At 29.2% G+C, this 21,960-nt stretch overlaps 2 protein-coding genes across 2 annotated transcripts in view; one reads left to right on the plus strand and one right to left on the minus strand.

Moving 5' to 3' along the window:
- LOC135136799 (inhibin beta chain) overlaps positions 1-21,960 on the minus strand; it is a 129,209-nt gene that overhangs the window by 20,373 nt on the left and 86,876 nt on the right. The gene's annotated exons all lie outside the window — the stretch shown is intronic.
- On the plus strand, positions 628-13,647 carry LOC135136808 (myrosinase 1-like). Its single transcript, XM_064066228.1, has 5 exons — positions 628-770; positions 823-905; positions 959-2,049; positions 2,100-2,206; positions 13,339-13,647. The coding sequence occupies exons 1-5, from the start codon at positions 712-714 to the stop codon at positions 13,472-13,474; spliced, it is 1,476 nt and encodes a 491-aa protein (XP_063922298.1). The 5' UTR covers positions 628-711; the 3' UTR covers positions 13,475-13,647.

The raw sequence follows: 21,960 nt of genomic DNA on the forward strand, positions 1-21,960 counted from the left end.
AATAGCTGAAACATGTCTAGGTTCAAATACTTAAAAAAAAATAATTTTTTTATCAAAAATCGAATTCCGAAATTTTGATAAAAAACAAAGACATGTTAATCTCGAAATCGTCGGATATTTAATAAGTTTTTATTGAAACACGACAAGGTTCAACGAAAAAGAGGTGGAGAATAAAAAAAGTTCAAACACTAATATTAAGTAGCATTCGATAGAAAAATATAGTCATACTGCATACAATTTATTGCAAGCACAAAATACAAATCAACTTCAATGTTTCTTATCTGTGACACATATTTGTGTTATTTATTTACGAGCTTGTTCACCTAGTAAATTTGAGCCAACAAAAATATCACTAAAAACAATATAATTGACAAAACTCGGAAAAAATATTAACGAAAACATGTAATAATTTTACATTTGTCATTTTTTGACATTATCAGCGTGGTTTAATCACCGAAAATAGGTTGCGCGAAATTATTATCCAACAATAAATTTCGACTAGCACATAAATTTTAATCGTGAATTAAGTATCAAAAGCAAACGTTCTCATAAATAGTACCTGCATTATCCGAATTTCACCGACCTAGCCCGACACACAGTAAACAAACATCGTTACTCACTTCATTGTCAACTTAATAATATCAGTATAACTTTGTATGCGGCGAAGGTCACCCGTTAGTACCGGCTCACACTAAATTATCTAACAAGAACATGAACACTGTTCTTCCAGCCATCGTTCTAATATTTTCTCTTTGTCACCAAGCTATTTCGTAAGTACCACCACACACAAATACCCTAAAATAATTGTTTAACTCTATCAAGCATCGAAAACAAATTCCCCGATGATTTTCTATTCGGAGTTGCTAGTTCCGCGTACCAGATTGAAGGCGGGCACGACAAACGAGGTAAGTACTACTCTAGTAACAATTAAAAAACATTCAAACGTCTAAACACATAGGCGAAACCGTACTAGACCACTACCAACGCTTAGACCCATCAATCATATCCGACTCATCCGACGCCAAAATCGCCTGCGACTCGTACCACAAGTACCACGAAGACATCAACCTTCTCGAGTACTTAGGGGTTGATTTCTACCGATTCTCGATCTCTTGGCCCAGGATTTTACCCACTGGGTACTCAAACAAGATAAATCCGGACGGCATCCGGTACTACAACAACCTAATTGATGGTTTAATCTCCAAAAACATTACCCCAATGGTCACTATATTCCACTACGACTTACCCAAGCCTCTGCAAGACTTAGGTGGATGGTTTAACCCCACCACTGCCGATTTATTCGAGGACTATAGTAAAATCCTGTTCAAAAATTTCGGCGATAGAGTGAAATTCTGGATTACTTTGAACGCGAATACTTGGGGGTACGCAGACCCGATGTTCCCTCCCATGCTCAACCTATCGGGATTGGGGGAGTACTTGTGTTACAAAACTATCCTGTTAGCGCACGCCAAAGCGTACCATTTATACAAAAAGGAGTTCCGAGACGAGCAAAAAGGGCAAGTCGGGTTAACCATTGATGGGCGCTGGTACCACCCAGCCACTACTAGTACCAACGATATTGAAGCCGCTGAAAGAGTACGAGAGTTCTTAATCGGTACTCTAGCGAACCCTATTTTTGGCGAAGGTGATTTTCCCAAAGTCGTTAAAGAACGGGTAGCTGAACTCAGCCACAAGGAAAATTTTTTGAAATCGCGACTACCACAATTGTCACCTGAGGAAGTAGATTTTATTAAAGGCTCGTACGACTTTCTGGGTTTAAACAGCTACACCACTTATTTGATTAAGGACGATCGTAGCAAGGATAACTGGGATTCCTTCTCAGAGAGTAAAGATTTGGGGGCTAAGCTTTACCAGGACCCTGAGTGGCCGGGGAGTTTGTCTGATTGGTTGAAGGTGGTACCGTGGGGTTTGCGTGGTGTTCTCAAATGGGTTAAAGATAAATATAATAATCCTCCGGTTTTTATTACCGAGAATGGGTTTTCGGACTCTGGGGAGTTGGAGGATGAGGGGAGAATACAATATTATAAGGTATAACTATCTATATAATTATAATCTAGACAATTCATTGGGGGTTGTAGTTGCACCTAGAGGCCTTATTGGAAGCGATCCATGAGGATGGGGTTAATGTTAAAGGGTACGCGGCGTGGAGTTTACTGGATAATTTTGAGTGGATGGTGGGATATAGGTGAGTACGGGTACTTAAAAAGATTTGTGAACTGATAGCATAACAGTGTGTTTGAATGATTAATAGTAGGTGGGTGATTAAGTCAAGTTTTCAAGGTTTCTGTCGAGTCATGGTAGAACGATAACTAGTTGAAGCTAATATTTCAAAAACTTTGTGAATAATTTGAATAGTTATTGCGTTAATCGTTTTAATCTTCATTTTGCTTGAAAAATTTCCTGCAAAATTTGGTGTACGACAAGGCTGAATACTAGATCCGACGTCATTTTTAGTTTATATTAACGATTTTTTTGTATGAATTCTTACCATGCTTTATGTAGGAAAAACTAAATGGAGACAACACATATGAAAAATCGGTGTGCTGTTAATTTGTATATTTTATTATTATTTATTTTAAAGGTTTTCAAATTAATTTTTGATAAATATTATATAACAAATTATGTTTTAAATTCAGTATAACCGAGCAACATTTTATTTGATAATTTTATCATTCATTAACATTGTGAATAACATAGGGCTTAAAATGCTTCCATTCAGCACATCCTCTTTGAGTTATTCTTCTATTATTATTATGTGTGTTGTTATTATATTTAGAACATTCTCTTCCTATTTTCCTCTTATTATTATGTGACTTCCACTTTTTCGTCTCTAACTGTTTTTCAAAATATAGAATTTTAAGAAAGAAATCGATTTAAGAATATTTTATTTCACCGTTTAATCATTCGGTAAAATTGTGAATAATATTTGGCTTAAAATGTCTCTTTGGCTAACCAGAGTCAACACATCTTCTTTGACTTCTCCTCTTGTTATTGTACATCTTTTATATTTCCATAAAGTGTTAAATTTTAATATATTTTTCATCTCTAATTGTACATCAAAACATCTTTTTTTTAATGGAAAATTGTCAATTTTATCAATATTTTATGTAATAGTTGTATCGCTCCTTAATAGCGTGAATAACTCTGGACTTAAAATGTCTCCTTGGAATAACCACATTCGACACATTTTCTTTTTATTCTTCAATTGTTTTTATAAAATCTCTAGTTTTTCGTAAACAATTGTTTTTTTTTTCTTATTTTTTATATCTTTCTCGTCTTTAACTGTTGTTCAAAATATAGAGTTTTAAGAAAGAAATCGATTTAGGAATATTTTATTTCATCATTGTATCATTCGGTAAAATTGTGAATAATAGTGGACTTAAAATATCTCTGTTGGGCTAACCACTTTCACGAGGTTTTCTTTAACTTGTCTTCTTGTTATTTATAAATCCTCCATTTTTCCATTAAGTAATAATTCTTTTTCGTTTTTCCTATCTTTTTCGTCTCCGACTATTCTTCAAGATATTGAATTTTTTTAAAAGGGTCAAATTTGGCAATATTTTATTATTCGCTAAAATTGTGAATAATATTTGGCTTAAAATGTCTCTTTGGCTGACCATAGTCAACACATTTTCTTTGACTTCTCCTCTTGTTATTGTATATCTTTTATTTTTCCATAAAATATTAAATTTTGATATATTTTTCATCTCTAATTGTACATCAAAACATTTTTTTTTAGTGGAAAATTTTCAATTTTATCAATATTTTATTTAATAGTTGTATCGTTCCTTAATAGCGTGAATAACTCTGGACTTAAAATGTCTCCTTGGAATAACCACATTCGACACATTTTCTTTTTATTCCTCAATTGTTATTATAAAATCTCTAGTTTTTCGTAAAGAATTGTTTTTTTTTTCTTATTTTTTAAATCTTTCTCGTCTTTAATTGTTGGTCAAGATATAGAGTTTTAAGAAAGAAATCGATTTAGAAATATTTTATTTCATCATTTTATCATTCGGTAAAATTGTGAATAAGAGTGGACTTAAAATACCTCTCTTGGGCTAACCACTTTCACGATGTTTTCTTTAACTTCTGTTCTTGTTATTTATAAATCCTCCGTTTTTCCATTAAGTAATATTTCTTTTTCATTTTTCCTATCTTTTTCGTCTCCGACTATTCTTCAAAATATTGAATTTTTTTAAAAGGGTCAAATTTGGCAATATTTTATTTGATCATTTTATTATTCGCTAAAATTGTGAATAATATTTGGCTTAAAATGTCTCTTTGGCTGACCATAGTCAACACATTTTCTTTGACTTCTCCTATTGTTATTGTATATCTTTTATTTTTCCATAAAATATTAAATTTTGATATATTTTTCATCTCTAATTGTACATCAAAACATCTTTTTTTTTAATGGAAAATTGTCGATTTTATCAATCAATATTTTATTTAATAGTTGGATCGCTCCTTAATAGCGTGAATAACTCTGGACTTAAAATGTCTCCTTGGAATAACCACATTCGACACATTTTCTGTTTATTCTTCAATTGTTATTATAAAATCTCAAGTTTTTCGTAAACAATTGTTTTTTTTTTCTTATTTTTTATATCTTTCTCGTCTTTAATTGTTGTTCAAAATATGGAGTTTTAAGAAAGAAATCGATTTTGGAATATTTTATTTCATCACTTTATCATTCGGTAAAATTGTGAATAACAGTGGACTTAAAATACCTCTCTTGGGCTAACCACTTTCACGATGTTTTCTTTAACTTCTCTTCTTGTTATTTAAAAATCCCCCATTTTTCCATTAAGTAATATTTCTTTTTCATTTTTCCTATCTTTTTCGTCTCCGACTATTCTTCAAAATATTGAATTTTTTTAAAAGGGTCAAATTTGGCAATATTTTATTTGATCATTTTATTATTCGCTAAAATTGTGAATAATATTTGGCTTAAAATGTCTCTTTGGCTGACCATAGTCAACACATTTTCTTTGACTTCTCCTATTGTTATTGTACATCTTTTATTTTTCCATAAAGTGTTAAATTTTGATATATTTTTCATCTCTAATTGTACATCAAAACATCTTTTTTTTAATGGAAAATTGTCGATTTTGTCAATATTTTATTTAATAGTTTTATCGCTCCTTAATAGCGTGAATAACACTGGACTTAAAATGTCTCCTTGGAATAAGCACATTCGACACATTCTCTTTTTATTCTTAAATTGTTATTATAAAATCTCTAGTTTTTCGTAAACAATTGTTTTTTTTCTTGTTTTTTATATCTTTCTCGTCTTTAATTGTTATTCAAAATATAATGTTTTAAGAAAGAAATTGATTTAGTAATATTTTATTTCATCATTTTATCATTCGGTAAAATTGTGAATAACAGTGGACTTAAAATATCTCTGTTGGGCTAACCACTTTCACGAGATTTTCTTTAACTTCTCTTATTGTTATTTATAAATCCTCCATTTTTCCATTAAGTAATATTTCTTTTTCATTTTTCCTATCTTTTTCGTCTCCGACTATTCTTCAAGATATTGAATTTTTGAAAAGAGTCAAATTTTGCAATATTTTATTTGGTCATTTTATCCTTCGCTAAAATTGTGAATAATATTTGGTTCAAAATGTCTCTTTGGCTAACCATAGTCAACACATCTTTGACTTTTCCTCTTGTTATTGTACATCTTCTATTTTTCCGTAAACTATTAAATTTTATATATTTTTCATCTCTAATTGTACTTCAAAACATCTTTTTTTTTTATGGAAAATTGTCGATTTTATCAATGTTTTATTTGATCGTTGTATCGTTCGTTAATACCGTGAATAACACTGGACTTAAAATATCTCCTTGGAATAACCACATTTGGCACATCTTTTTTTATTCTTCGATTGTTATTATAAGAACTCTAGTATTTCGTAAACTATTAATTTTTTTCTCATTTTTTATATCTTTCTTGCGTCTAACAGTTTTTCAAAATATAGAATTTTAAGAAAGAAATTGATTTAAAAATATTTTATTTCATCGTTTAATCATTCGGTAAAATTGTGAATAATAGTGGGTTTAAAATACCTCCTTGGGCTAACCACATTCAGGATGTCTTCTTTAACTTCTCTTCTTGTTATTTACAATTCCTCCATTTTTCCACTGCGTAATATTTCTTTTTCATTTCTCCTGTTGTTTTCGTCTGTAACTATTCTTCAAAATATTGAATTTTTGAAAAGAGTCAAATTTTGCAATATTTTATTTGGTCATTTTATCCTTCGCTAAAATTGTGAATAATATTTGGTTCAAAATGTCTTTTTGGCTAACCATAGTCAACACATCTTCTTTGACTTTTCCTCTTGTTATTGTACATCCTCTATTTTTCCGTAAACTACTAAATTTTGATATATTTTTCATCTCTAACTGTACTTCAAAACATCTTTTATTATGGAAAATTGTCGATTTTATCAATATTTTATTTGATCGTTGTATCGTTCGTTAATATCGTGAATAACACTGGACTTAAAATATCTCCTTGGAATAACCACATTTGGCACATCTTTTTTTATTCTTCGATTGTTATTATAAGATCTCTAGTTTTTCGTAAACTATTGATTTTTTTCTCGTTTTTTATACCTTTCTTGCGTCTAACAGTTTTTCAAAATATAGAATTTTAAGAAAGAAATTGATTTAAAAATATTTTATTTCATCGTTTAATCATTCGGTAAAATTGTGAATAACAGTGGGTTTAAAATACCTCCTTGGGCTAACCACATTCAGGATGTCTTTTTTAACTTCTCTTCTTGTTATTTACAAATTCTCCATTTTTTCATTGCGTAATATTTATTTTTCATTTCTCCTGTCTGTTTCGTCTGTAACTATTCTTCAAGATATTGAATTTTTGAAGAGTCGAATTTTGCAATATTTTATTTGATCATTTTATCATTCGCTAAAATTATGAATAATATTTGGTTCAAAATGTCTCTTTGGCTAACCACAGTCAACACATCTTTGACTTTTCCTCTTGTTGTTGTACATCTTCTATTTTTCCGTAAATTATTAAATTTTGATATATTTTTCATCTCTAACTGTACTTTAAAACATCTTTTTTTATGGAAAATTGTCGATTTTATCAATGTTTTATTTGATCGTTGTATCGTTCGTTAATACCGTGAATAACACTGGACTTAAAATATCTCCTTGGAATAACCACATTTGGCACATCTTTTTTTATTCTTCGATTGTTATTATAAGATCTCCAGTTTTTCGTAAATTATTGATTTTTTTTTCATTTTTTAAACCTTTCCTGCGTCTAACAGTTTTTCAAAATATAGAATTTTAAGAAAGAAATTGATTTAAAAATATTTTATTTCATCGTTTAATCATTCGGTAAAATTGTGAATAACAGTGGGTTTAAAATACCTCCTTGGGCTAACCACATTCAGGATGTCTTCTTTAACTTCTGTTCTTGTTATTTACAAATTCTCCATTTTTCCATTGCGTAATATTCCTTTTTCATTTCTCCTATCTGTTTCGTCTGTAACTATTCTTCAAGATATTGAATTTTTGAAAAGAGTCAAATTTTGCAATATTTTATTTGGTCATTTTATCCTTCGCTAAAATTGTGAATAATATTTGGTTCAAAATGTCTCTTTGGCTAACCATAGTCAACACATCTTTGACTTTTCCTCTTGTTATTGTACATCTTCTATTTTTCCGTAAACTATTAAATTTTATATATTTTTCATCTCTAATTGTACTTCAAAACATCTTTTTTTTTATGGAAAATTGTCGATTTTATCAATGTTTTATTTGATCGTTGTATCGTTCGCTAATACCGTGAATAACACTGGACTTAAAATATCTCCTTGGAATAACCACATTTGGCACATCTTTTTTTATTCTTCGATTGTTATTATAAGAACTCTAGTTTTCCGTAAACTATTGATTTTTTTCTCATTTTTTATATCTTTCTTGCGTCTAACAGTTTTTCAAAATACAGAATTTTAAGAAAGAAATCGATTTAAGAATATTCTATTTCATCGTTTAATCATTCGATAAAATTGTGAATAACAGTGAACTTAAAATACCTCCTTGGGCTAACCACATTCGGGGTCTTCTTTAACTTCCCTTCTTGTTATTTACAAATCCTCCATTTTTCCACTGCGTAATATTTCTTTTTCATTTCTCCTATTGTTTTCGTCTATAACTATTCTTCAAGATATTGAATTTTTGAAAACAGTCGAATTTTGCAATATTTTATTTGATCATTTTATCATTCGCTAAAATTATGAATAATATTTGGTTCAAAATGTCTCTTTGGCTAACCATAGTCAACACATCTTTAACTTTTCCTCTTGTTATTGTACATCTTCTATTTTTCAGTAAACTATTAAATTTTATATATTTTTCATCTCTAACTGTACTTTAAAACATCTTTTTTTATGGAAAATTGTCGATTTTATCAATGTTTTATTTGATCGTTGTATCGTTCGTTAATACCATGAATAACACTGGACTTAAAATACCTCTCTTGGACTAACCACATTCACGATGTTTTCTTTAACTTCTCTTCTTGTTATTTATAAATCCTCCATTTTTCCATTAAGTAATATTTCTTTTTCATTTTTCCTATCTTTTTCGTCTCCGACTATTCTTCAAGATATTGAATTTTTTTAAAAGGGTCAAATTTGGTAATATTTTATTTGATATATTTTTCATCTCTAATTGTACATCAAAACATCTTTTTTTTTAATGGAAAATTGTCGATTTTATCAATATTTTATTTAATAGTTGTATCGGTCCTTAATAGCGTGAATAACTCTGGACTTAAAATGTCTCCTTGGAATAACCACATTCGACACATTTTCTTTTTATTCTTCAATTGTTTTTATAAAATCTCTAGTTTTTCGTAAACAATTGTTTTTTTTTTATTTTTTTATATCTTTCTCGTCTTTAATTGTTGTTCAAAATATAGAGTTTTAAGAAAGAAATCGATTTAGTAATATTTTATTTCATCATTGTATCATTCGGTAAAATTGTGAATAACAGTGGACTTAAAATATCTCTGTTGGGCTAACCACTTTCACGAGGTTTTCTTTAACTTGTCTTCTTGTTATTTATAAATCCTCCATTTTTCCATTGAGTAATATTTCTTTTTCATTTTTCCTATCTTTTTCGTCTCCGACTATTCTTCAAAATATTGAATTTTTTTAAAAGGGTCAAATTTGGAAATTTTTATTTGATCATTTTATTATTCGTTAAAATTGTGAATAATATTTGGTTTAAAATGTCTCTTTGGCTAACCATAGTCAACACATCTTTTTTGACTTCTCTTCTTGTTATTGTACATCTTTTATTTTTCCATAAAATATTAAATTTTAATATATTTTTCATCTCTAATTGTACATCAAAACATCTTTTTTTTTTTAGTGGAAAATTGTCGATTTTATCAATATTTTATTTAATAGTTGTATCGTTCCTTAATAGCGTGAATAACTCTGGACTTAAAATGTCTCCTTGGAATAACCACATTTGACACATTTGCTTTTTATTCTTCAATTGTTATTATAAAATCTCTAGTTTTTCGTAAACAATTGTTTTTTTTTCTTATTTTTTATATCTTTCTCGTCTTTAATTGTTGTTCAAAATATAGAGTTTTAAGAAAGAAATCGATTTAGGAATATTTTATTTCATCATTGTATCATTCGGTAAAATTGTGAATAACAGTGGACTTCAAATATCTCTGTTGGGCTAACCACTTTCACGAGGTTTTCTTTAACTTGTCTTCTTGTTATTTATAAATCCTCCATTTTTCCATTGATTAATATTTCTTTTTCATTTTTCCTATCTTTTTCGTCTCCGACTATTCTTCAAGATATTGAATTTTTTTAAAAGGGTCAAATTTGGCAATTTTCATTTGATCATTTTATTATTCGCTAAAATTGTGAATAATATTTGGTTTAAAATGTCTCTTTGGCTAACCATAGTCAACACATCTTTTTTGACTTCTCTTCTTGTTATTGTACATCTTTTATTTTTCCATAAAATATTAAATTTTAATATATTTTTCATCTCTAATTGTACATCAAAACATCTTTTTTTTAATGGAAAATTGTCGATTTTATCAATATTTTATTTAATAGTTGTATCGTTCCTTAATAGCGTGAATAACTCTGGACTTAAGATGTCTCCTTGGAATAACCACATTCGACACCTTTTCTTTTTATTCTTCAATTGTTATTATAAAATCTCTAGTTTTTCGTAAACAATTGTTTTTTTTTTCTTATTTTTTATATCTTTCTCGTCTTCAATAGTTGTTCAAAATATAGAGTTTTAAGAAAGAAATCGATTTAGGAATATTTTATTTCATTATTTTATCATTCGGTAAAATTGTGAATAACAGTGGACTTAAAATACCTCTCTTGGGCTAACCACATTCACGATGTTTTCTTTAACTTCTCTTCTTGTTATTTATAAATCCTCCATTTTTCCATTAAGTAATATTTCTTTTTCATTTTTTCTATCTTTTTCGTCTCCCAGTATTCTTCAAGATACTGATTTTTTTTAAAAGGGTCAAATTTGGCAATATTTTATTTGATCATTTTATTATTCGCTAAAATTGTGAATAATATTTGGTTTAAAATGTCTCTTTGGCTAACCAGAGTCAACACATCTTCTTTGATTTCTCCTCTTGTTATTGTACATCTTTTATTTTTCCATAAAGTATTAAATTTTGATATATTTTTAATCTCTAATGGTACATCACAACATCTTTTTTTTTTAATGGAAAATTGTCGATTTGATCAATATTTTATTTAATAGTTGTATCGTTCCTTAATAGCGTGAATAACTCTGAACTTAAAATGTCTCCTTGGAGTAACCACATTTGACACATTTGCTTTTTATTCTTCAATTGTTATTATAAAATCTCTAGTTTTTCGTAAACAATTGTTTTTTTTTTCTTATTTTTTATATCTTTCTCGTCTTTAATTGTTGTTCAAAATATAGAGTTTTAAGAAAGAAATCGATTTAGGAATATTTTATTTCATCATTTTATCATTCGGTAAAATTGTGAATAACAGTGGACTTAAAATACCTCTCTTGGGCTAACCACTTTCACGAGGTTTTCTTTAACTTCTCTTCTTGTTATTTATAAATCCTCCATTTTTCCATTAAGTAATATTTCTCTTTCATTTTTCCTATCTTTTTCGTCTCCGACTATTCTTCAAAATATTGAATTTTTTTAAAAGGGTCAAATTTGGCAATATTTTATTTGATCATTTTATTATTCGCTAAAATTGTGAATAATATTTGGCTTAAAATGTCTCTTTGGCTGACCATAGTCAACACATTTTCTTTGACTTCTCCTCTTGTTATTGTACATCTTTTATTTTTCCATAAAGTGTTAAATTTTAATATATTTTTCATCTCTAATTGTACATCAAAACATCTTTTTTTTTTAGTGGAAAATTGTCAATTTTATCAATATTTAATTTAATAGTTGCATCGTTCCTTAATAGCGTGAATAACTCTGGACTTAAAATGTCTCCTTGGAATAAGCACATTCGACACATTCTCTTTTTATTCTTAAATTGTTATTATAAAATCTCTAGTTTTTCGTAAACAATTGTTTTTTTTTTTTCTTGTTTTTTATATCTTTCTCGCCTTTAATTGTTGTTCAAAATATGGAGTTTTAAGAAAGAAATCGATATAGGAATATTTAATTTAATCATTTTATCATTCATATTGTATTTGATACTTATGTCGTCCGTTAACAGCGTGAATAACACTAGGCTTAAAATACTTCCTTGGAATAACCACAGTCAACACATCTTCTTTTTATTCTTCACTTGTTATTAGAAGACCTCTAGTTTTTGGTAAACTATTGTTTTTTTTTTCATTTTTGATATCTTTCTCGTCTCTAACTGTTCTACATAATATAGAATTTTTAGAAAGGAATGGATTTAGGAATATTTTATTTCATCACTTTACCATTCGAAATTTGTAAACAGCAGTGGGTTTAAAATGCCTCCTTGGGCTAACCACAACCACATTCAAGATATCTTCTTTAACTTCTCCTCTTGATATTTATACATCCTCAATTTTTTCGTTAAGTAATATTTCTTTTTCATTTTTACGAACTTTTCCGTCTCTTGACTATTTTTTTGAGATTTTGATTTTCTTTTAAAGAGTCGAATTTAACAATATTTTATTTTATCATTTTATGATTCGCTAAAATTTTGAATAATACTGGATTTAAAATGTCTCTTTGGTCAACCACAATCAACATATCGTCTTTGACTTTTCCTCTTATTATTGTACATATTCTATTTTCCCGTAAAGTATCCACTTTTGATATATTTTTCATCTCTAAATGTACTTCAAAACATTAGATTTAAAAAAAAAATCTGTTTTATCAATATTTTATTTGATCCTTATGTCGTTCGTTAACAGCGTGAATAACACTGGGCTTAAAATGCTTCCTTGGAATAATCACATTCAATACATCTTCTTTTTATTCTTCACTTGTTATTAGAAGACCTCTAGTTTTTGGTAAAATATTGTTTTTTTTTTTCATTTTTGATATCTTTCTCGTCTCTAATTGTTCTACATAATATAGAATTTTTAGACAGGAACGGATTTAGGAATATTTTATTTCATCATTTTATCATTCGGTAAATTTGTAAACAGCAGTGGGTTTAAAATGCCTCCTTGGGCTAACCACAACCACATTCAAGATATCTTCTTTAACTTCTCCTCTTGATATTTATACGTTCTCAATTTTTTCGTTAAGTAATATTTCTTTTTCATTTTTACGAACTTTTCCGTCTCTGACTATTTTTTTAAGATTTTGATTTTTTTTAAAGAGTCGAATTTAACAATATTTTATTTTATCAGTTTATGATTCGCTAAAATTGTGAATAATACTGTCAATTGTTAGTATAGACCTCTAGTTTTTGGTAAAGAATTTTGTCGATATCTTTCTCTTATCTAATCGTTTTTCAAAAATAGAATTTTTAGAAAAAAAAAATCAATTTTAGACCTTTGTTCATCCATTCAGAACAAATTTCGATATCTCGACACAAATGTCAAAAATAACTGCAATTTGTTTTTGAGGATTTTTCAAAAACTTCAAGAAATTTCTGAATGGAATTTGATTTTTTTTGAAAAATAAAACATACAGTAGTATCATTCTCTAATTTGTTAAGTTGTGTAATAATTATGTATTTTTTTAAAACCCATCTGCTTTTCAAATTTTTGCGATGACGTCATCAACTTTCCGGAGTGGACCAACCAATAATAACACCACCTCTTTATTTTCAGCGAGAAATTCGGCCTCTTCCACGTCGACTTCTCCGACCCCGCTCGCCCGCGCACCCCCAAGTCCTCCGCCCGCTGGTACAAATCCTTCCTCACCCGAAGACACCTCGCCGCCGCCGCCGCCAAAACCGAGCTCTAGCACCTCTCCAGCCGGTGACTTCAACGCAAGAGGACACACGAAGCCACAGGTGTTCAACCGCCGCCGCCTGTGCGCGGATTCCCCTTGACAAACCGCCCCCGGCCGCCGTAATGGCAGCTGTGCACAACATAACTAGTATAAATAAATCGAATTGCTGGCATTCATTCCGATAATAGGCGAATCCTTTTTGCTGATCAGACAGGGCAGCGATTTCCGACGAGACGGGATATCGATGTCCTACTTCCTCCCTGCCTTCCCTTAATTTACTTATCCGCGTTTCGGAAACGCCTTACATTTACGACGGGCTTAACGGCTAGAATCGCATGCCGGCGCGAGGGCGCACCACGGCGGGTGATTTGTTTGGGCTATTACGGGTAAATTGCGGCGATATGAAACATGGGACGAGGGAGAACGGGAAATGGGCTGGCAAATGAGCTGGGGCGGCTGTAAATCCGGAGCGGGGGAGGGGGTGACGACGGAATGATTACGTGAAGATGTTTTCGGACGAAATTTGGGGTGGGCATTAAAATAAAAAATAAAATCAGCGTTCGGTTATAAAGTTGTATCCATAGATAGCGCTACAGTCGGAACGGTTAATTCAAGGTTATTTGAGGCAAAATCAATTGTCTTATCTATAATTAATGGACTAAATGTTTTAGTATTTATTTTGTGTTTTTCATTAATATTTAGTGTTTACGATTTAATTTAATTTGAATAAGATATTGAGGAAACTTATAAATCTTGTTAAAACTTTTATGTTTTCTTAAAATACCTACTGTTTTTTTTATTTTGATATTATTTTTAAAGTCAATTTTAGCAATGTTTTATCTGACTTCTCTTGCTATCTTATTAAATTTCTTCTAATTTTCCTTAAAATCTGCAATATACCTATTTAAACATCGTGCTTGAAGATTTCTGGAAAAATGTCAAAATTGTATAGTATAAAAAAACTTAGAAATTACAAAACCAATTACTTTGTTAGCTTAGTTTAAGTTTATTGCCAACATGATAAACCGTTGTAGATTTATGTAAAAAATTCAACATTGTACGAGAAAATTTTACAATTTAACTTGAAAACTACCACACCGACTACTTAGAAAGTTTATAGACGCCTTAAGTTTATCGCCGGCATGATAAATATCTAATCAGAATAGATTTATGAATCCCCTACGCAATCTTGATGACGTCATCTTAAAATTTTATTGACTGAATCTCCTTTGAAATTTATAGTATCACTGGCGGATTTATTTGTAATTTAACAATGTTTAGATATTTTTAGTAGTAGGCGTTCCAGTTATCGCAAAAAAATAAAATTTGAAGAAGAAAATTTTCCTTTGTTTCAGAGTCTAGAGAATCTTTTTTTTTTAATTTCGGCAAGATATTAAAATTGATTTGAAGATTCCAAAAATCGACTGAAATTTATTTATTTGTGCCCTCTCCGAACTTCATGACTCAAAACTGCTTATAGCGAATATTAAAAAAAAAAAAAGAAATAATAAAATAAAAAGTGAACTAAACTGTGTAAAATAATATGCTGCCATCTTCGTAATTTATTAATCCAACTCTGTTTTTTAAACTTCATGTTTGTAAATTTATGGAAAAAATTCAACATTGTACGAGAAAATTTTACAATTAAACTTGAAAACTACCACACCGACTACTTAGAAATTTTATAGACGCCTTAAGTTTATCGCCGGCATGATAAATATCTAATCAGAATAGATTTATGAATCCCCTACACAATCTTGATCCCGTCATCTCAAAATTTTATTGACTAATTCTCCTTTGAAATTTATAGTATCACTGGCGGATTTATTTGTAATTTAATAATGTTTAGATATTTTTAGTAATAGGCGTTCCAGTTATCGCAAAAAAATAAAATTTGAAGAAGAAAATTTTCCTTGGTTTCAGAGTCTACAAAATCTTTTTTTTTTTTATTTTGGCAAGATATTAATATGTATTTAAAGATTACAAGAATCGACTGAAATTTATTTATTTGTGCCCTCTCCGAACTTCATGACTCAAAACTGTTTATGGCGAATAGGTATTTAAAAAAAAAGAAATAATAAAATAAAAAGTGAACTAAACTGTGTAAAATAATATGCTGCCATCTTCGTAATTTATTAATCCAACTCTGTTTTTTAAACTTCATGTTTGTAAATTTATGGAAAAAATTCAACATTGTACGAGAAAATTTTACAATTAAACTTGAAAACTACCACACCGGCTACTTAGAAATTTTATAGACACCTTAAGTTTATCGCGGGCATGATAAATATCTAATCAGAATAGATTTATAAATCCCTTACACAATCTTGATGACGTCATTTCAAAATTTTATTGACTAAATCTCCTTTGAAATTTATAGTATCACTGGCGGATTTATTTGTAATTTAATAATGTTTAGATATTTTTAGTAGTAGGCGTTCCAGTTATCGCAAATAAATAAAACTTGAAGAAGAAAATTTTCCTTTGTTTCAGAGTCTACAGAATCATTTTTTTTTTTTTAAATTTTGGCACGATATTAATATTGATTTAAAGATTACAAAAATCGACTGAAATTTATTTATTTGTGCCCTCTCCGAACTTAATGACTCAAAACTGTTTATAACGAATATTAATAAAAAAGAAATAATAAAATAAAGAGTGAACTAAACTGTGTAAAATAATATGCAGCTATCTTCGTAATTTATTAATCCAACTCTGTTTTTTAAACTTTATGTTTGTAAATTTATGGAAAAAATTCAACATTGTACGAGAAAATTTTACAATTTAACTTGAAAACTACCACACCGACTACTTAGAAATTTTAAAGACGCCTTAAGTTTATCGCGGGCATGATAAATATCTAGTCAGAATACATTTATGAATCCCCTACAAAATCTAGATGACGTCATCTCAAAATTTTATTGACTAAATCTCCTTTGAAATTTATAGTATCACTGGCGGATTTATTTGTAATTTAATAATGTTTAGATATTTTTAGTAGTAGGCGTTCCAGTTATCGCAAAAAAATAAAATTTGAAGAAGAAAATTTTCCTTTGTTTCAGAGTCTACAGAATCATTTTTTTTTTATTTTGGCAAGATACTAATATTGATTTAAAGGTTACAAAAATCGACTGAAATTTATTTCTTTGTGCCGTCTCCGAACTTAGTGACTCAAAACTGTTTATAACGAATATTTAAAAAAAAAGAAATAATAAAATAACGAGTGAACAAAAATGTGTAAAATAATATGCTGCTATCTTCGTAATTTATTAATCCACTTCTGTTTTTTAAACTTTATGTTTGTAAATTTATGGAAAAAATTCAACATTGTCCGGGAAAATTTTGCAATTTAGCTTGAAAACTACCACACCGACTCCTTGGAAATTTTATAGACGCCTTAAGTTTATCGCCGGCATGATAAATATCTATTCAGAATAGATTTATGAATCCCCTACACAATCTTGATGACGTCATCTCAAAATTTTATTGACTAAATCTCCTTTGAAATTTAGAGTATCACTGGCGGATTTATTTGTAGTTTAGTAGTGTTTAGATATTTTTAGTAGTAGGCGTTCCAGTTATCGCAAAAAAATAAAATTTGAAGAAGAAAATTTTCCTTTGTTTCAGAGTCTACAAAATCATTTTTTTTTTAATTTTGGCAAGATATTAATATTGATTTAAAGGTTACAAAAATTTATTTCTTTGTGCCGTCTCCGAACTTAATGACTCAAAACTGTTTATAACGAATATTTAAAAAAAAAAAGAAATAATAAAATAACGAGTGAACAAAAATGTGTAAAATAATATGCTGCTATCTTCGTAATTTATTAATCCACTTCTGTTTTTTAAACTTTATGTTTGTAAATTTATGGAAAAAATTCAACATTGTCCGGGAAAATTTTGCAATTTAACTTGAAAACTACCACACCGACTCCTTGGAAATTTTATAGACGCCTTAAGTTTATCGCCGGCATGATAAATATCTAGTCAGAATAGACTTATGAATCCCCTACACAATCTCGATGACGTCATCTCAAAATTTTATTGACTAAATCTCCTTTGAAATTTATAGTATCACTGGCGGATTTATTTGTAATTTAATAATGTTTAGATATTTTTAGTAATAGGCGGTCCAGTTATCGCAAAAAAATAAAATTTGAAGAACAAAATTTTCCTTTGTTTCAGAGTCTACAGAATCATTTTTTTTTTTAATTTTGGCACGATATTAATATTGATTTAAAGATTACAAAAATCGACTGAAATTTATTTATTTGTGCCCTCTCCGAACTTAATGACTCAAAACTGTTTATAGCGAATATTAAAAAAAAAGAAATAATAAAATAAAAAGTGAACTAAACTGTGTAAAATAATATGCTGCCATCTTCGTAATTTATTAATCCAACTCTGTTTTTTAAACTTTATGTTTGTAAATTTATGGAAAAAATTCAACATTGTACAAGAAAATTTTACAATTTAACTTGAAAACTGCCACACCGACTACTTAGAAAGTTTATAGACGCCTTAAGTTTATCGCCGGCATGATAAATATCTAGTCAGAATAGATTTATGAATCCCCTACACAATCTCGATGACGTCATCTCAAAATTTTTTTGACTAAATCTCCTTTGAAATTTATAGTATCACTGGCGGATGTATTTGTAATTTAATAATGTTTAGATATTTTTAGTAGTAGGCGTTCCAGTTATCGCAAAAAAATAAAATTTGAAGAAGAAAATTTTCCTTTGTTTCAGAGTCTAGAAAATCTTTTTTTTTTAATTTCGGCAAGATATTAAAATTGATTTAAAGATTACAAAAATCGACTGAAATTTATTTATTTGTGCCCTCTCCGAACTTAATGACTCAAAACTGTTTATAACGAATATTTAAAAAAAAGAAATAATAAAATAAAGAGTGAACTAAACTGTGTAAAATAATATGCTGCCATCTTCGTAATTTATTAATCCAACTCTGTTTTTTAAACTTTATGTTTGTAAATTTATGGAAAAAATTCAACATTGTACGAGAAAATTTTACAGTTTAACTTGAAAATTACCACACCGACTACTTAGAAATTTTATAGACGCCTTAAGTTTATCGCCGGCATGATAAATATCTGATCAGAATACATTTATGAATCCCTTACACAATCTTGATGACGTCATCTCAAAATTTTATTTATAATGTTTACATGTAAATATTATTTGTGAGTTCCCTTGTTATCTTATTTAATTTGTTCTAATTTTCTTTAAAGTGGTATTTGTTCTTGATTTTTGATATCTTTTTCTTCATCTCTGGCTGTTCTTCATAGTACAAAATCTTCAGGGAAGAGGCAATTTTAGCAATAATTATTGTGACTTTTTTTGTTAACACTTTCTTATTGTTCATAATATCTTCTCCCTTTTCATAAGGTAATATTTTTTGTTCTTCTCTTAAGTATTCTTCAAAATGGCGAATCTCTTAGTAAACATTCGGTACACTAAGGCTGAGTTTTATTGGAACTATAACAAAGTCCGTGCCTGGGTTTTATCTGTCCAGAAAATATTGCACTAAATATGTTAAAAATAAGACTACTACTTTTTTTTTTAAACTTTTACTTTGTTACAAAATTTGAAGAAAACAGGAATAACTGGCAACGTTGCATTGTAATTTCTAAAATTAAACATGCTTGTTTATCGGTCTTTAATTTTAATTCTGTAATAATTATGTTACTCTTTTACTCTTGTTGTATTTTAATCAATTAATATTGATTGCTGTAGTGAATTTTCGTTTATCCGCACCTAACCTGTGTTTAATGTGTTGCATACCTGTCCATATTTCCCAACTTATTTGTAAACTCACAGCTAACGCCATCCCCATTTTTGGATAACTCCCTAACTGTAAATACCTACCACTTCACATCTTTAATCCAGTGGAAGCAAATATTATTTCATTATAAAACTCAAAAGACCTCGAAAGCTGTCCGAAATTTAAACACCCCGCCGAAATTAAGCGCTCCTAATTGGTCCATTTTCACCTCAGCGATAACGAAAATGGCGCTCTTACGAAACTTCCACAACCCCTCATCAAACCCAAATTTATCCACAAACGAACATTTCGCCCCCATCAAATCCCCTCAAACCACCACCACGAGTGCATTTACCGCCTACTTCAATAAAACTTCGTGTGTTTTGTGCGACTTCCCGATCCCTCTCCGAGTCCCACATCACCGGTAAGTTTATCCCTTTTCTGTCCAATTTTAATAACAGTACGACCAAAATACGGTCCAAACACGCCCCTAAAAACAATCAGATCCCGTTTTTGCGCAAACAGTGGGTCGGTGACCCCATCGGCAATTTTTAATTGTGATGACGTCACATTTTCGCCGAAAACGTCCCCGTTGCTATGGTTGCTTGGTACGTATATCGTTGTAAAGTCTGTCGAAAAATAAACGTGTGATTGATGACGTGAAAATCGTCTATGCACGTTATGTGTGTGATTACAGGCCAGTGACTCCCGTAAGTCTTAAATAAAGTTGCTGTTTTGTATTTAGGGAATGTTTATCATTTTTCAAAATCTGACGTGACCTCATTATACTACAGGGCGTTATTGATGGATTCGGGATGATAAAAATATGTACGGCGAGTTGTGTTGTATTGTCTTGGGCAAACGGTGCACCACTTTGGGAGCACCATTTGTTACGAGCGCGACTTGAGGTTTTTTTATTATTTTTTTGGGTGGAAAAATATGTTTTAAATTGATGGTTGAAGGTTTGCGGGACCAGTAACTACTAGGAAATGAAGTCAAGACTGTGTGTTATAGGAAGTGTAATTTTGGTGGATGCGCTGGTACTAAATTTTCAATACTAAAAACCTGATTAAAGTATTAGTTCCATAAAGCCATAATCTAGTATGAAATTATACTAAAATATGTATTTATGGCATAAAACGAGGATTTACTGATTACAAAACACGTAATTTTAAATAAAAATGTGAGAAATGTGTTGTAGGTAGGCAACACACAATACGCAGCTGAATGTATGGTGGTCTTCAAACATTGCTGTTCTAAAACATGTAATGTGATGCAAACTTTTCTGTCGGTGTTGACAGCTTCAAGTAGTTTTTTTCTTATGGACAGATTTAATGAATAAAATTTTGAGATGACTTTATTAAGTTTTTGGAAAAGATGAACAATGCATTCCGATTAGAGATTTATCATGTTCGCGATAAATTCAAGGCGCATGTAAAATTTCAAAGTAATCGGTTTGGTAGTTTTCAAGTTAAATTATAAAATTTTGTCGTACAATGCTGAATATTTTACGTAAATCTACAAACATAAAGTTTAGAAAACAGAGATGGATTATTAAATAACGAATATAGCAACATAATATTTTACACATTTTAATTCACTCATTATTTTATGATTTCTTTCGGTTTGAAGAAGAGTTAAAGACGAAGAAAAAGGTATCAAAAATGAAAAAAAAAATTACTTTAAGGAAGTTTAGAGGATATTCAATAAGTTAACAAAAAAAAAAAACAATAAAAAATATTGACTCATCACTGAAATTCTGATTCTGATTTTGAAGAATGGTAAGTTAGAGGTGAAGAAAGAGTATGTATAATGAAGAAAAAATGCTAGTTTACGGAACAGTGGGGGATATATATAAAGAGAAAAAAATTAATAAAATATTGCTCAAATTGACTTTATTCTAGAAATTCTGTACTTTGAAGAACAGTTAGAAATGAAGAAAAAGTTATTGAAAATGATGAAAAAATATTACCTTAAGAAAAATTAGAATAAATTTAATAATTTAACAAGAGAAGTCACATACAATTTTGCTAAAATTGACTCTTTCCGGAAGATTTTATACTTTGAAGAACAGTAAAAGGTGAAGAAAAAGGTATCAAAATTAAAGAACAAATATTACTTTAAAGAAAATTAGAATAAATTTAATAAAATAACAACAGAAGTCACATAAAACTTTTGACTCTTTTCTGAAGATTTTATATTTTGAAGAAGAGTAAGTTAGAGACGAAAAAATACATATCAACAATGAAGAAGAAAAATATTACTTTGAGGAAAATTAGAGAATATATAATAATAATAACACGAGGAAAAGTCTAATAAAATATTGCTAAACTTGACTTTATTTTAAAAATTCTACATTTTGAAGAAAGTTAGAAGGGAAGAAAAAGGTAACAAAAATGAAGAAAACATATTACTTTTATTACTTTAAGGAAGATTAGAGGACATTCAATAAGTTAAAAAAGGTCATATAAAATATTGCTAAAATTGACTTTATTCTATAAATTCTGTCCTTTGAATAACAGTTAGAAAAGAAGAAAAAGGTATTGAAAATGATGAAGAAATATTACTTTAAGAGAAATTAGAAGAAATTTTATAAGCTAACAAGACAAGTCACATGCAAGATTGCTAAAATAGACTATTTCCTGAAGATTTTATAGATTGAAGAAGAGTAAGGGGTGAAGAACAAGTTATCAAAAATGAAGAACAAAAATTAC

This window comes from Zophobas morio, unplaced genomic scaffold, assembly GCF_036711695.1.
Source record: "Zophobas morio isolate AGI-343-1 ecotype UQ-CSIRO unplaced genomic scaffold, CSIRO_AGI_Zmor_V1 ptg000027l, whole genome shotgun sequence".
Lineage (NCBI taxonomy): Eukaryota > Metazoa > Arthropoda > Insecta > Coleoptera > Tenebrionidae > Zophobas > Zophobas morio.

Excerpts from the sequence above, each read along its gene's own strand:
- LOC135136808 (XM_064066228.1), top strand. The coding sequence starts at position 712 with ATGAACACTGTTCTTCCAGCCATCGTTCTAATATTTTCTCTTTGTCAC. Across the intron at positions 771-822 it reads CTTTGTCACCAAGCTATTTC|CATCGAAAACAAATTCCCCG; the intron begins GTAAGTACCACC and ends AACTCTATCAAG. Across the intron at positions 2,207-13,338 it reads GAGTGGATGGTGGGATATAG|CGAGAAATTCGGCCTCTTCC; the intron begins GTGAGTACGGGT and ends CTTTATTTTCAG.